General features: G+C 42.0%; 1 protein-coding gene across 3 annotated transcripts in view; it reads left to right on the plus strand.

Annotated features, from left to right (window-relative positions):
* The window catches only part of LOC136430529 (E3 ubiquitin-protein ligase listerin-like), a 28,890-nt gene extending 13,113 nt beyond the window's left edge, over positions 1 to 15,777 (plus strand). For 2 of the 3 annotated variants that reach the window (XM_066421230.1, XM_066421239.1), the window contains exons 18-35: positions 446 to 638; positions 1,173 to 1,709; positions 2,108 to 2,241; positions 2,697 to 2,819; positions 3,192 to 3,334; positions 3,822 to 3,963; positions 4,288 to 4,432; positions 6,923 to 7,139; positions 7,476 to 7,719; positions 7,950 to 8,027; positions 8,342 to 8,528; positions 9,139 to 9,346; positions 9,813 to 9,942; positions 10,311 to 10,398; positions 10,832 to 11,026; positions 12,290 to 12,331; positions 13,030 to 13,197; positions 13,671 to 15,777. In XM_066421230.1, coding sequence (XP_066277327.1) covers positions 446 to 638; positions 1,173 to 1,709; positions 2,108 to 2,241; positions 2,697 to 2,819; positions 3,192 to 3,334; positions 3,822 to 3,963; positions 4,288 to 4,432; positions 6,923 to 7,139; positions 7,476 to 7,719; positions 7,950 to 8,027; positions 8,342 to 8,528; positions 9,139 to 9,346; positions 9,813 to 9,942; positions 10,311 to 10,398; positions 10,832 to 11,026; positions 12,290 to 12,331; positions 13,030 to 13,197; positions 13,671 to 13,730 — 3,034 coding nt within the window. In that variant the 3' untranslated portion in view covers positions 13,731 to 15,777. The remainder of the gene's footprint in view (positions 1 to 445; positions 639 to 1,172; positions 1,710 to 2,107; positions 2,242 to 2,696; positions 2,820 to 3,191; positions 3,335 to 3,821; positions 3,964 to 4,287; positions 4,433 to 6,922; positions 7,140 to 7,475; positions 7,720 to 7,949; positions 8,028 to 8,341; positions 8,529 to 9,138; positions 9,347 to 9,812; positions 9,943 to 10,310; positions 10,399 to 10,831; positions 11,027 to 12,289; positions 12,332 to 13,029; positions 13,198 to 13,670) is intronic. The other variant, XM_066421248.1, reaches the window with a different exon arrangement.

The following is a 15,777-nucleotide window of genomic DNA, read 5'->3' on the forward strand; positions in this document are numbered from 1 at the left end:
CCCGATTGGGGATTGAAATACAACCTATTGCATATTGGACAAGCTCTCTAAGCAGTAGGCCATATTGTAAATCCATTCAGAAATGTTGTAAATCTCAATATGTATAGGAATAGATAATTTCCTATTCCCTGCAATGTACATGATAACATCCTTAAGTCTTGTGACCCCCATGGCAACTGAGAGATGACCCAAATCATTTGGAAAGCCAAACGAAAATTTCCTTTTGACTTCTTTGATTTGGTTTGATTTCCCATATTTACGTATTACATAATATTATATATTAAGTCCCTAGCTCCAGTGCTCAAAGTCTTGCCAGTGCACCCCTGAGCCTTGACCATTAGAGTTGAAAGCCAACCCCCAATCATTTGTAAAGCCAAAAGAAAGTTTTATAGTGCAGTACAACACTCCTTTTAATTCTCTAATTTCCTTCCTTCTATCCCTCCAGTGTCCAGAGCCTTGCCAGTGCTTCTCTGAGCCTGGTGACGACCATGGTGGCTGCACTAGCGGAGGTGGATACAGGGTTAGAGGGGGAGGGGGGCGCACCTCCGGGACTCAACCCTACCGTGGTGGAGTTTGTGAGACTCCTGGTGCCCAGTAAGGAAGAGTGGGAGACACTGAGGGAAGCTGTCTCTCAACAGGTATGGTGTGCAAAAGAAAGAAAGAAGCAAGGAAGCCAATGTAGCTCAATAAACACAGTGTATAGTTAGGCTACTCCTTCACTGATCGTAACAGATGCCATTTACAGTATACAATTTGTATACTGGTTCATTGTACTGGTGAAATTCCCCTTGCCCTTTTCTACGAGTACAATAAACAGTGTCAATCCTAAGGAACATGTGGGGTGTTCACATTTTATTGAGCATTTCATAGAATAAGATAGTAAAAAAAAGGTTAACAGTTCACAGTGTCTTATATTATTTTCTATTGTTCATTCCTAAGTAGATTTTTTGATGAGATGATACTTGATGCAAGTAGATTGCTTTTAGTTTTAGTATTGACTTTCTTTGTCATTTTAACTTCTTTTGAAGAAGAAGACCAGATTTAGTCTGCTGATGATGAATACTTCTTTATCTTTAAAATTATATTCTGTATACATGTATGAGAGAAATTACTCTAGCTACCTTCAGTTACATGAATATACATTGTATATCATGTTCACTCTATCCCCACAGTGGTCCCAGGCCCGCATGCTGGACGCCTCGCTATACTTCTCTACAATTCCAGATCCTCCACAATTGGGGAACGACCCTGCCGCCGTCCCCGATCTCTTGCCTGTCGCCATCTTTGTAGGTCGTCTCCTAGGCAACCTGCAGCGCGGGAACATCTTCGCAATGAGCTGTTTTTCAAATAAAGTCCTGTTCAGTACCGGAAGTTCATTTAGCGAATCCGAGGACTTTAGGGACTCCAGGTGTTCCGAGAGTTCTGAGCGCGTTTCGGAATGTTCGGATGAGAGCCGCAACTCACTGAGCCTCGATCTGAAGGAGTTCCACCTGTCGGATCATATGACCTCGATTTCGGAGTTCCACGCGAGCCCAAGGACTAGCAGGATGTCTAGCGGCGAGAGTAGCGCTAGAAGCGACGACAAAGCCTTCGCCGCTAGTCTGAGGGACGGTTTAGGCGGAGAGCTGTACCTGGATGTTGTTCTGGAGGTGGTGTATGTCTGGGAATGGTGTAATGCTGCTACTGGAAAGGGTCACACTGGGTACCAGGTGAGCTTTTTTAAAGTGTAATTTATGAGTTTAAGATGTGATGGTACTAAGTCTAAGACACAGTTTGGGAGGGAGTTGTACTTGGATGTTGTACTGAAGGTGGTGTATGTGTGGGAATGGTGTAATGCTGCTACTGGGAAGGGTCACACTGGCTACCAGGTAAGCTTTTCTAAAAGTGTATCATATGTTTTCCTTGAGTGTTTCTTAAATTTTATATTTGTAGTTAAAGACACAATGTAGGAGAAAAGGGCCACACTGGCTACCAGTTGAGATTTCTTAAAGTGTATGATAATGTTCCTTTAAGTTTGAGATGTTTTATTCATTGACAAGCAAATTTATAGTTTATAGACTCCATCATGTAGAAGATTGTATCTGAAGTTACTTTTTGCACACTGCAGGGTGTGTTGCACCAGCCACACAGGGGCTCCCCCTTGCTGATGGGGCTGGAACTGCTGTACTATGCACTGTTGCCGCTGCTGTCCAAGGTACAGCATGAAGACTGGGAGCAGCTGCTGTCCAGGGCAGCAAAAAGGTAACTGCTGTACACATACAGAGTATCATACGGTGCCGGCCCATATCACCCAAGGTAACAGCCCAACCTTTGTATACCATACCCAGTCAAGAAAACATGCATTTCAATGCAAAATTGGGCAGAAGTTGAGAAAACATGGTGTTCTTAAACACAGAACATCAATCCCAATGTCCAACATCCAAAGCCCATGCAGTAGAAATGTAAGCCTATTGTAAAATGCCAGATATGACATCATACAAAGGCAAAGCAATATTAATGCTGCTTGCATTACAATCTCCACCCTGATATATATAAGTTTAACATGCTGTGTATAGTTTCCATGACGGTAGCTGTGTTTCTGTCTGTGCCCAGGTCCTTGGAGCAGGGCGGTCTGTGGGCGCTGAGTTTTGGCTACCTGTACAACATTCACATAACCTGAAAACCGCCTTTTATAAATTGTTTCTGTCTGTGCCCAGGTCCTTGGAGCAGGGCGGTCTGTGGTCGCTGAGTTTTGGCTACCTGTACAACAGGTACAGGAGGCACAGCAAGAGGAAACAGCAGAAGACGGACGTCTTACAGCTCTGTGGGGGGCTAGACAGGTGAGGTTGTTTCTTTGTTTGTTGTAAACCACCTTTCATAACATGTACTACACAGTTTTGTGCAGTAGGTACAAGCTGCATAAGACTGGGCTGTAATGTTTTGATCCACTCACACTGGAATGGACCCCTTCTCTTTTCGATAAGTGTGGTGGGTTTATTACAACATGCTCAAGGTGTGACTCTCCTTAAACATGGGGCCCCTGGCCTTTATGTCCCATCCATTGGAGTACAACTGTAGCTTCATGTCTTAAATTTGAAGCTCCTATAATTTGTTTCAGGTTCTCCGACCATTGTACCCCAGCTGACCCAGGATGACAGCACCCTCAGCTTGAGTATAGAATATCTGATTAACTTGTTTCTGTGCTGTTTCAGGTTCTCAGAGTTAGACCAGGCCTCCCTTCACACCCTACAGACCATCGTGCCGCTGCTGACCCAGGAGGACACCACCCTCGTGCTGGAGGTCCATGCAGCCAAGGTGCTCAGCTGTCAGAGGGAGGACATCAACAAAGTGTCAGGTACACTCTCCTTTACTACAAGACTTACGGACGTTCAGGTCTTGGTTAGTATTGCCATCCTTTTTTCATACAGTAGTTCGGTACTGTGATTTTGATAGTACATGTATGTGGGATAGGTTACCTTAAAGTTTCTGGCTCCCACTTCTTTTATTGGATCAGTTAGTCTCATTAAGTGTGCTTGATGTATCTAACTTAGGGCCAGATCGAAAACTGACAGCATTCAGCCGTCTTAGGTGACCTTGTCGGCAGTCAGTTCTGTCGCAGCCTGCTTGAAAATCCTACACCTGAACATGAAAATCTAACCGCGTGTTACTGTGTGAGCATGTAAATGTGGCATTATGGAGAAGAGATGATTTTCTGTTTCTGAATGAGTACTTTTTGTAATCTGTAACCTCCTTCGTTCTATGAGCCTAGTTTCAGAAAGAAATTGAGCACAACCAGAAAGTAAAAAGAGAGAGAGTATTCTCAAAGTTTTTACTTGTTGCAGGCGGTGTTGGTGCTCTAGCCGTGCTGTCCAAGTGCTTTGGTCACTCCAGCAGCCTTAGTTCCAGCTGGGAGGTGCTGATGAGTGTGCTGAACGAGCTGGCTGCATGGAGGGAGGGGGAGGAGGACATCTTCCTATTCAACTGGTGAGGCAGATTACAAGTTTTCTTCCTGGAATGGATGAACAGACCCTCCCTCTCTTACTCCCCATCTCTCGCTCTCTCTTTTTCCCCCTTTCTCCATGAGAAAGATGTCCCTGGCTCTTTTTTCCATCTCCCTCTCTTCCTCTTCCTCTTTCTCCTTTTCTCTCTCCGTCTCTCCCTTTCTCTCCCCTTTCTCCCTTTCTCTCTCTCTTTTTCTTGCTCTTTCCCCCTCTCTCTACCTATGTCTCAGTGTTGCATACACAACTGGCAATATATTCTTTCTTGTAAACAAGAAGAAAAACAAATGACACATTTTGTGTTCCCCAGCCACATCGGTGAGTCCCCTGCAGATCAGGTGACCACAAACATAGAAGCGATGCAGTTCCTGGGTTCCCTGGTGGAGAAGGCTGGAGTCAACTTTACTCAGGAGAACTGGGACTTTGTGCTGTGCAGCCTGGTGGCCTTCCTACAGGTATAAAGTTACTTGCTTGTAATTCAGGGATCGAAATTCATGTTTGGAAATGGGTGCACCTGTGCCGCTGACGTAAAAAATTTAGGTGTTAAGGTTAAAATTGGAGTTCACAACATGAAAATTTATAATAAGAAAAGGATTCTCTTTCTTCAGCTGTTTTGTAGTGGGAGCCAACTTTGTGACCAATCACAGAGGAATGATAACATTGTTTTTATTTCAACCCATAAGAGTATTATTGTTGGCTTGCCTGTCTGTTCTTCCTGCAGTTTTGCTACATTCTGCCTGGGATGGTGAAGTCTGCTGTCTCTGGTTTCATGCCTTTCCCCCCTCCAGTCTTGCAGTGAGAATCTTGGAGAAGATTGATTCGATTGATTTGATTTATTTGCACATATTAAAATCATTTTGTATTACATAATTGAACAAGAAACTAGAAAGGCAACATTTGCGAGCAAATACAGCATGTTTAGCCATACTCCTTGCCATGCAAAAAATGGACTCTCCCAAAATAACAATGGACCATTCTAAAATACTTGCACTAAAAAAATTAATCACCCCAGTCCAAAATTGAGTCTTCCAGTAGCACCTCAACACAATATGGACCAGTCCACAACCATATCCACTTATTGATTAACAAATACACTTCTGCTAACAAATGGACTTTTTCATAATCATTCCAGCTCAAAATTGAAAGAAATAATTTAAGAATCCTCCCCTTGCAAGAATGGGATATTCCGTGCCATTTCCATGTAAACCAGTCGAAAAATATCCGCTGAAAATTACACTCTTGCGCATAATCAACCCAGTTCAAAATTGAATTAAAAAAGATTAACCCCAGGGAAGAATGAAGTTTTCCATAGTATACATAATGATATATATGAAGATTTGACAGGAGAAGAAGGAAATGACCAAAAACAACATATTTCAGCGATAGTATGGGTGAAATATAAAAATGTGACACCCCTTTGTTTGAATGCACTTTGGGTTGAAAATAACGAAACGAAAAAATTCTTTGTTTAAAAAATCGTTTTGAAAGGCTGTATGCCAAACATTTGAATGAGGGCCTGTGTACATGACCAAGGCAGACACATACCAGATTTCACATTATTTTGGTTTAATACATAGGAACTGGAGATGTGTATCTTTGTTAAAAAAAGAGTGAACAAAGCCATGTAATCACATGTCCTAGGAATTCCCATACCATATTTGGCATGAATACTAGCACACCTGCGCCAGGAATGCAAGATAATTAGATTAACCCAATTGACCAATCAGGTGGTCGCAAGGCTCACAGGCATGCAAGGCCAGGTGCAAGGCACTTGGGGTCAATGACCTTTAGGTCATATGTAGTATTGAAAGTGACAGAAGTGGCAAATATTGTCAAGAAAGCCCAAAATAAATCGTTTTGAAGATATGTATGCCAGAAATGGGAATGTAGTCCTTTAAATATTTGTTCAAGGCACATATACAGCAAATTTCAGGTCATTCGGTTGAAATACCAGGGCGCAGGAGGCCAAGATATGCATCATTGGTCATAAAAACCTCAATAAAATCACTTTCAAGGTCAATATCAAAATGAGGAAAAAAACGCACATTGGTTTTTGCCTACATTACCTTTGTACCAAATTTCAGGTCATTTGGTATAAAAATGACAGAGATGAATCGATTTGAAGATTTGACAGGAGGAGGAGGAGAAGAAACCTGAGTAAAAACAATATGTTTAGCCATACTAGGTATGGCTAAACATAAATATACGTGCTGGGGGAAGAAAAAAAGCCATGATAGTGGCTTATACAAGGTCTTCCCCCATCTAAATTAACAAAAAAATAAAATAAATCTAACAATTCATAACATGATGACGTGAGTTTCCTGACCACGGCCTTCGCTATGGAGTCTTTCAACCTGCTGTCCACGGTAGCCGACTTCCTGATGAGTCACAGAGGAACGTTAACGATTAATGTCTGATTGTGTGCCTTTTCTCCTTTCAGTCTCGCAGTGAGAGTCTGGGAGAGGACGACGTCAGTTTCCTGACCACTGCCTTCAGTATACGGAGTCGTTCAACCTGTCCACAGTAGCAGACTTCCTGGCAAGACACAGAAGAATGATGATAATCAATCTCTGATTGCGTGCATTTTCTTCTTTCAGTCTTGCAGTGAAAGTCTAGGAGAAGATGACGTCAGTTTCTTGTCTATGGCTTTTGCTCCTTTTGTTTGTGTATCCATCATCCAGTTTCTATATGTTCTGTCAGAGGTAATGAAGTCTGCTATTCTCTGTCCTTTTTTCTCCCCTCAGTCTTGCAGTGAGAGTCTGGGAAAGGACGACATCAGTTTCCTGCAGTTTTTTCAATGTTCTACCAGAGAAAGCAGGGAGGTTTCTGCATGTTTGATTCGATCTGATTTCTGAGCTAGCCCCTATTTAGGTGACCAAACAGTATGTACCTCTAGAGGTGGTAAAGTCTGCTATCTCTGATTTATTGCCCTTTTTCTCCTCCAGTCTTGCAGTGAAAGTCTTGGAGAGGACGACGTGAGTTTCCTGACCACGGCCTTCGCTATGGAGTCGTTCAACCTGCTGTCCACGGTAGCCGACTTCCTGGCGAGTCACCGAGGGAAGAAGGGGAAGGAACTGCCGGGGAACCTGTTCACCGAGTGGAACGAGTTCTTCAGCGAAGGAGCCTACAGCGTGGTGCTGCCCATGTTCATGAAACTAGCAGGTCAGATATTTTTCATTTATTATTTATGACTGTATTGATGTAGTACATGTATAAAGTTTCTTTTTGCATTTTTCATGAAGACCTCTTCATTGCATATTCATGACACTTATAACAGTGTTCAATGCGTTTCCAAAGTATGACTAACTGTAGTACTAATTGGTTCAGCCCCTTTCTCCTCCTACCTAGTCCATATGGTGGCCTTGAAAAGATGACTTTGACAAGTTTCACCATAAGTTTCCACTGTGTTGGAAACGCATACGAGATACAGCAAAATTAAGTCACAGCAAAAAGGAAAGTAAATTAACTGTAACTTCTAAATTTTTCCCTGTTCCCCAGACACCTCCAAGGACCAGCTTAAGTCCCCCCCGCTGCCGTCCAGACGTCTCCTGGAGGCGACCTGTGCGGCCGTGGTCCACGTGCCCGAGGACGTCCTCCAGGCCCACCCGCTGGAGGCGAGGCTGGTTGCCGGGCAACCGTCCCAGCTGCCTGACCGTCTGCAGACGCTGCTGAACCACCTGTGCCCCATGCTGCTGGTGGAGAACCGGGCCCTGCAGCTGGCTGCCTTCAAGCTGCTCTTAAGGTAATACATGTAGGTTAGATTTAACTTACCAATTATGATCTGCTGTATTTTGTACAGTAAAAGCATCCACAAGACCACCAGGGGATCAATAAAATCTGGTCTACATGTATATGGACTGGTGGTCACTAAAAACAGGATTCTTGATGCTTGTGTCAATGGAGAAGGTTATCACCCAAAAGTGCAGAATCAATCATTGGTTCACCTTATCTATGTCTGTTTTCCCTCCCCAGACTGATGCCTTCCCTGGCCAGCTATGATGAGGGGCTGATCACAGAAGGAGAGAAGGAGGAGAAAGAGGAAGTCACACTGTATGTTTTTCTCTCTTTATTATATCTGCATGATATATCATGAACAAATGAAATCAAAGAATTGACTCACATTGATTTCAAATGTTTCTTAAAGTTGTTCAGAGAATTTGTGCCCAGTTGCAACCATTAATTTAAAGAATTACGCTTTTCAAATTCAATTAGACAGACATGCTTCGTTGCTCTTACATTTTACTATGTGTCCTAGAGTACTGCCTTGTTGGATATGCTTGAGATGATGTCCACATATGTAGGGAGTGTGCAGTGTCCATCAATAAATCAATAAATCAATCAATGATAAAGATATTGAATCCCAGGTCTCCCCCTGCTGCCCTGCTGGACGTCCTTGAGATGACCTCCACGTACGTAGAGGTGATCCTAGCGGAGGTGACAGCCGGGGAGTGCGCCGTGATCCAGCCGGGCTCCGAGGCTCACCACTTCACCATGGCCTACCTCCTGGCTTGGAAGCTCCTTCTCACCTTCTTCAGGGGGGCAAACTCAGAGGTACTCAAGATTTCCTATTTGCTAACCACAGTTTTCCGTAGTTCATATAGCAAGAAAAAATGGCAGATCCTGGCATCATTTGCCTAGACTTGGCTGCCTTGGCTCCCTAAATGCTGTATTCATCCAGACTCTGTTATATCCTGTGTTTTTCTATGAAATTGCAGGTGGGCAAGTTTGGACTGATGGCATTGAATAGTAACTTATTTCTTATAAAAAAAAAATTATGTACAAGTGCATCTTTCACCAAAAAAACAATGTATGTGAGGTAAGCCCCTTTGCTGAAACTCTGTTCTCGCAAAAATTCCACATTCTTCCCCCGGAACTTGGCTTTTTTGCCTCTTCAAATGCTGTCTTTGTGAGTACAAGTCTAAAAGTGACTTTTTTTTCATTTTAGTCTCTAATAGTATGATGTTTAAGATTAGACGATCAACATGAGTCCAAGGGGAAAGTCTGAATGAGTGAATATAGTCCTATCCAAATTTCCCCCTGCCCTCTGTTTTTGTCTTGTCCGCTTGTTTTTTACTTTCAAATTGTATGTCTACAAACCAAGGAAATAGAATGGTGCAGCCTGAATTAGCTCAATCAAATGTCTCCACTTCTGTCCCACCAGTTAAGAGCAGCATACTCCTCCCACCTGCGTGAGTCCAAGTCAGTCCAGCTGCTGTTGCTGAACCTGTTCCGACTCATGCCGTCCAAACCCATCCTCATGGTGGAGCGACAACGCCACGAGAGCGGGAAGGGGTCGCCCTCCCGACAACACGCCAAGAGCCACCAGCCAAAGAGCATGTTTGAGAAGGAACCGGGTCTGGATGTTAAAGGTGATATGGAGTGAAATATTATTGATACAGTTAAAGTGTGAATAGAAATTAGAAGGATAGTAAGGGAAAAAGTAGTCCGAGTAGAAATTAAAAGCAAAACTTATGATTTGAAATAATGATAACAAAAGTAGAAGGGTTCACCCTACACGCAGTCAACATGCCAAGGGACAACAGCTGATGAGCATGTTTGAGAAGGACTCAAATCTATTTAAAAAAAGCCAGGCCAGGAAGTCAAATGTGAAGTCACTTTCAAAGATAATTTGCTGTTTTAAGATTTTTAGCAGTTTCTATCCCCCTTAATACATCAACTGTAAACTGTTTTCCTTTACCCTGAATGTGTCACTTAGTGCAACGATATGAGCATATTTGCTATAATGACTCTTGTGCCTTTTCTCAAGTCTGACATTAGTAAGTCGTAGTCTTACTTTTTTGGTAAACCCAAAGTCCATCCTGTTTCCCCATACAGGTGAACCCAGCTCACCTGAGATGCAGCATCTGGCCTGTATGGTGTACTATAACACACTGGAGGACCTTCCTGCCATGGTCAGGCAATGGTGGAACAGTCAGGACAAAAGGGTCTCTACTCTGGTGGAGAGGTTAGTAACTAATGCTTACTGGAGTTAGTATGGTTGGTTCAGGGTTGTGCTACTCTATCACTGGTCCTTGATGTTAAGAGTTCAAATCCTGGTAATTGTTGAAAAGCAGACTTCTTCATCAGTCAATCTTGAAGTGCATTGCTTTTTTGGTGGTTGATCGTGTATTGCAGCTTCTTTGCAGCTCACATATTTAGCCAAGCACACCAGGTCACCCCTTACTTCTCGGTACTGTGTGTGGACCTTCTATTTGCAGAGGTTTGATGCTTTACATGTAGGCTAACACCTGAAGCTATGTGCTTAATGCAGCCATCAGCTTTAGGTCATCACCCAAAATGACAATCGAGACTGAAAGATTTTCTTTTCTCCAGGCTGACCAGTAAGTTTGTGAGTCCAGTTCTGTGTGCGGCAGAGATCCAGGCTGTCCAGAGCACCCAGCACAGCTTCGATAACATGACAGTAAGACTAGTGGTTTCATAGCCATTTTGGCAAAATCGAATTTTATGTAACACTGCATAGAATGCTTTCCACAGTAGATGTTTAATGGTTTTAATGCACAATTATCTCCCCCACCCCCCATTTTAGAATGGGAAGATACAGGTAAGGCCACACAGGCTTGATCACATGTATGTGCCTCACATCCACATGTGTTTGAGATCTCTCACTCAATATCCAGTTTATCATCACTTGTTCCCTGCGTTGCAAGGGTTATAGAAAACAAGACGTCTCATTATTTTGAGAGGATGGCTAGAGACACCTTTTAGGCTGTTGCAAAATTTGGTACCTTTTGAAGGATTTTTTTTTCTCCTCATATTCGGTGTCTTTAACACATGCCATCTGTACAATTAGATTCTACGATCGAAGAGCTAAGAATGACATGCTGATTCCCCAGGTTAAAGGTCGTCCTGCGGCTCGCGAAGTCGTGGCGACCTACACGGTGGACGAGGTGTCCATGGAGCTGGTGGTGCAGCTGCCTGTCAATCATCCGCTGGGGACGGTTAACGTGGAGAGCGGGAAACGTGTCGGGGTGGCCAGCGCGCAGTGGAGGAACTGGATGCTGCAGATGACCACCTTCCTGTCTCACCAGGTGAGAATTTTGTGACACCTGCACGACCTGTTTAAGACACTGTGTTTGATGTTTGAGACTGTCTAGGATGCTTAAGATTACCTTTGATGTTTGCTGAAGGTCCTCGCGATCGGTTCCTCAATGATGCATTATAGGACCCCAAGGCATACTGTCTACAATTCATATAACAGACATTTTTGACACCTGCATAATGTTTTAGACTGTCTTTGGTGTGTCAGAAAGTTGGGAGTTCCACAAGCATTATAGGACCACCCCCACCCCCCTGCTTGTCCCACTGGAGTCATAGTGCACTCATTGTTACGTTGTACAAAGGTGTCAAAATTTCTGTCTCACCAGGCGAGAAATTTGTGACAGCTGATGTTTGAGACTGTCTTCCACTTACTAAGTCCCATAGCTGAGCAGTCGCAGCGGCAGTACACAAGAGAATGTATGTCCACAAAGGATTTCCACTTCTGACTAAAGACTTTCTTTGCCATGTTAGAAAGGTTGGGGGTTCCCCAAGGATACATTTTAGGACCCGTACTTTTTGTTGCAATTACATGACGTTTTGATGTTTGTCTTATGGTGACAATCTTTCTATCTCATTAGGTGAGAAATTATGACACCTTCATATACTAGCTCTAGCTTTGCTGTTTAAGAAAGGTTAGGGGTTTCTTAAGGGTGCATTACTGGACCCCCACTGTCTGTCACACTTGAACATGCAAATGCAATGTCCATTGTTACATTGTATAAACTTGTCAACATTTCTGCTACACCTGCATGATGTTAATGACTGTCTTTGATGATTAAGAATGGTTATGGGTTCCACAAGGATGCGTCATAGAACTCACACTGTCTTTTATAGATTATCTATGAATTTTGTATTCTGATGACTTAAGTTACTGGAACATATCATAAGTCATTCTTGCACATATTTCCTTCAAGCCCAAAGTACAAGTGTTGTGGTATGACTGTTGTGCATGAATGTGAAAGTGGTATGTATGGTGCGTTGTTTTGAGCCCTTAGGTTTGTGTATGTCAGGTTGGTCTTTTGTATTTTGTGTCTATGGTTCGATGTGATGTGTGGTACATGCATGTTTGTGTGGTGTGCAGTGTTTTGAGCCTTTATTGTACATATCTGTGTGGTGTCTATGGCGTTGTGAGTGGTACATGTACTTGAGCCCTTACTGTACATGTACCTTCGTTGTCTCATAATTGTGTGGTGTAGTGCGGTGCTTTGAACCTGTCAGTTCTCTTGTCTCTCCTCACACTGGCTGCATGACAGAGAGACCATAGTGTAGAGATGACTGGATACTTCTCTCACCAGGTAGGGCAACAAGTCGCACACAGGGATCTACAAAATATGTAGTTAGATTCAGCATAATGACTGGCATGGGACCTTAAACTATAGGTGATAGCATTCAGTAGCAGTTAGATTACTGCATGACAGTCTCATAGAATACATGTATAGTGTAGAGATGAGTGGATATTTCCCTCACCAGCTAAAGTCTCACATCGGGACAGTTAGATATACGTGACTTCTTCACATGTAGAGACATGCTATATAAGCAGTATTTTGTGATCTGGCTCTGCTCATAGAGCATAATTATAGCTTTCTTTTACAGTATGATGGTTCAGTTTGACATAGCACACAAATATAGAGATAGTTGACTCCATAATTATTTTAATTTTGTAGTCCATATGAATGTCTTTTGAAATATTTATATACCTTTGTGGTAAAAAAAAGGAGTTTCCACCACAAAACTACGCTAGTTGAACAAAATTTGGAATTTAGCAAAATAGGGAATTTGGCCGCCGTAGGGTAACATTTGCCTGCACAGTTCTTCCAAAGGGTATATGACATCCTTCCCACAGTCTGACTCTCCGGAGCAATTCTTCACCATAATTTTGCCAAATTCTACAATTAAACCATAACCGCATAGGAAGGCCTGATGGAGGCTAGAAAAACTGCATTTGTTTGTTTATTTATTGAACATGCTTGTTTCATGATTGTGTACCTCACAGAATGGTAGTATCATGGACGGCCTCATCCTGTGGAAGAAGAACGTAGACAAGAGGTTTGAGGGGGTGGAGGACTGTATGGTGTGCTACTCAGTCATCCACGGGTCCAACTGTCAGCTGCCAAAACTCTCCTGTAAAACATGCAAGAAGAAGTTCCACTCTGCCTGTCTGGTGAGTTCAAAGTCTGACCTGAAGATTGAAGTTAAAACCTTTCAAGATAGGCTTGAGGTCTTTGAAAGTTTGCAGCTAAATGTGTTGTATAGTATTACATGTTAAATGCATCACTTGATAATGATTTAGCTTGGTGATTGCAACATGTATTTTGATTATCACATGTTTCCAAGACAAATGGGTCCGACTCGTTACTTCTGAATTAAAGGTAGTAGATTCAGAGATAAAAATCATTTCTCTATGAGCTATAATGGTTGAATGGAGCTGAATGTAAAAAAGAAACATATTCACATTGGATAGTTCTTAAAAACGAGTTAGATATCCTTGGTTAGCAACCAATGTATAGCAACCAGCTGCCACCAAATGCCTTCAGATTTGGTGTTTTACACCAGAAAAAAAGTATACTGTTACGGTATCATTACCATATATTCTACAAATAATGGCCATTGATAACTTATCTCCTTTTTCCACAGTACAAATGGTTCAGCACCAGCAACCAGTCCACCTGTCCTCTCTGTAGGAACTTGTGGTGATACCCAACCACACTGTACAGTAGAGCCATCTAGCAGACATTGTGCATATTGCAGCCAGTCTACCTGCCCTCAAAGTAGAAACTTGTGGTGATTCCCCAACCACAAGGTGTGCAGCAGAGCCATCTAGTGGGGAACGTGAGCATTACAGGACACCTGGAGCACAATATTTCTCATTGCCAAACTGGCATCACAATTCTAACCCAATAACATATCTGTTAAATAGTTTGTAACCCCCTTAGATGCCTTCATATCATGATCAGTAAACTAATAAAAATAGATACAGTTACATGTACTAGTGACCACCTTTGCAAAGAACTATCTAGGACCAATGTAGTCACCTTTTGGTGGTTTTTTCCTTTGACCAAAGTGTTTAGAAGCCTCAAAGGTCTATAATGACTACCTGTCTACTTTGGACCATCGTGGGGTCCCTGGTGACCATAAATGAGTTTGACGTGGCTTGTTTTGTTTTGTTTGGTTACTAACGCACTGACTGACACTACTCACACAACCTCTGTTAATGGAAATATCAAACTTTGAAAGAAAAAAAAAACGTACAAGAAACTGGCTAACAGAAGTTGTTATTATGCCAGGCTGTTTGCTAGTTGTGAAAAGTCCCAAAACATCATGAAGGATAAAAGTTCATCAATTTTATCAGTGTTGTGCTTCTGTCTCAGATTTAAGCACTGAGAACAATGAAAGCTAAAGATCTCTTTTCTTTAAGGGTTTCTCAAACAATGGCAAGAAGCTGTGTTATGCATGTATCCAAGAAATAAATGATATTTGTAGAACAGCATGTAATTAATTACCAAGGGATCCATTGATTGAAATTCCTCACTGTTTTAAAGTTAAAAATGTACAAAAACGTGCAGTCATAATTATGCAGTCATTTTTGGTATACTAAATGTTCAATGTAAATTTTACAATTAAAATGCTACTCCTTTTGTTACTTCCAAAATGAGATGTCTTCTCTGGCCATTTTGATGACTTGCTTAGGTATGTGGCTGTTGTAAAAGTATGTATCAGAAAGAGGAATGGTTTGAGTAATGTGATACGGGCACAAGAAGGAAACATTTCCTGCATGATGGCAACAGGCAAAAGGCGCCACCCTCCAAAAGACTAGGGGGAATGTAAGGTCAAATACTGAGTTTTATTTCAGATAAAATTGTGTTACATTAACTGGAAATATGTAATCAGATACATTTACATGTAATCAGTTAAAACCTCGACAGGAGAGGAAAAAATTGATGTTGCCAAAAAGGGAGGGTTAATGTCAGGTCGAGATGACTACATATTCTGTGAGGAAAAACAAAAGTGTGTTACATTTGCATGTAATCAGATACGTTTATTTGTAATCAAATGCAAGGGAGCAAACCATACCAACCGGTAAGTTTGACCTATCAAGGGGGAAGCTCCGCCCCTGTGGCTTTGCCCAAAACACGTAGGTCATTCGATACCAAGAATAGAACAGTCTACATGTCAAATGGCCTTGGTTCTAGACCTTTTGTCTCTTTGTACTAAAGCTCACTACAAAGCAAGGCTGTAAAGCCACTTGAAGTAATACATAACAAATGAACGAAAATATGCCATGACCTTATTTGATCGGATAGTAAGCCCACTTCTCTTTTGATTCCTCCCGCTTTACCTCGCTGGGTTTATGTTACTTCTCTGTTGTTTACATAGGAAACTTTGCCATATGTTACAGACCAACAGTATTCAATACATAATCATGATAAGGTTAGGTGTAATTTGAGAGAAAACTGAAGAAGAAACAAGTATGTCTGTATGATAACAGCAAAATGTGGGAAGGACGAATCTTGTAGTGTACGTTACAACACAAACACATGTAGATAGAGCAAACATTAGGTCTGTAAATCAACAACGTTACACTGCCGAGAGACGATTGAAATCAATGTAAACAGCATTTTATTGTATTAAAGTCACTGTATGGGTAATTATGTTTAGGAAACAGTTGAAATTGCATAGGTTAATGTGCGAATACTACAGTTACTGTAGCATTGGGTGGAATATAAATATTGCTCGAACAAGA

Source organism: Branchiostoma lanceolatum, chromosome 1, assembly GCF_035083965.1.
Source record: "Branchiostoma lanceolatum isolate klBraLanc5 chromosome 1, klBraLanc5.hap2, whole genome shotgun sequence".
NCBI lineage: Eukaryota > Metazoa > Chordata > Leptocardii > Amphioxiformes > Branchiostomatidae > Branchiostoma > Branchiostoma lanceolatum.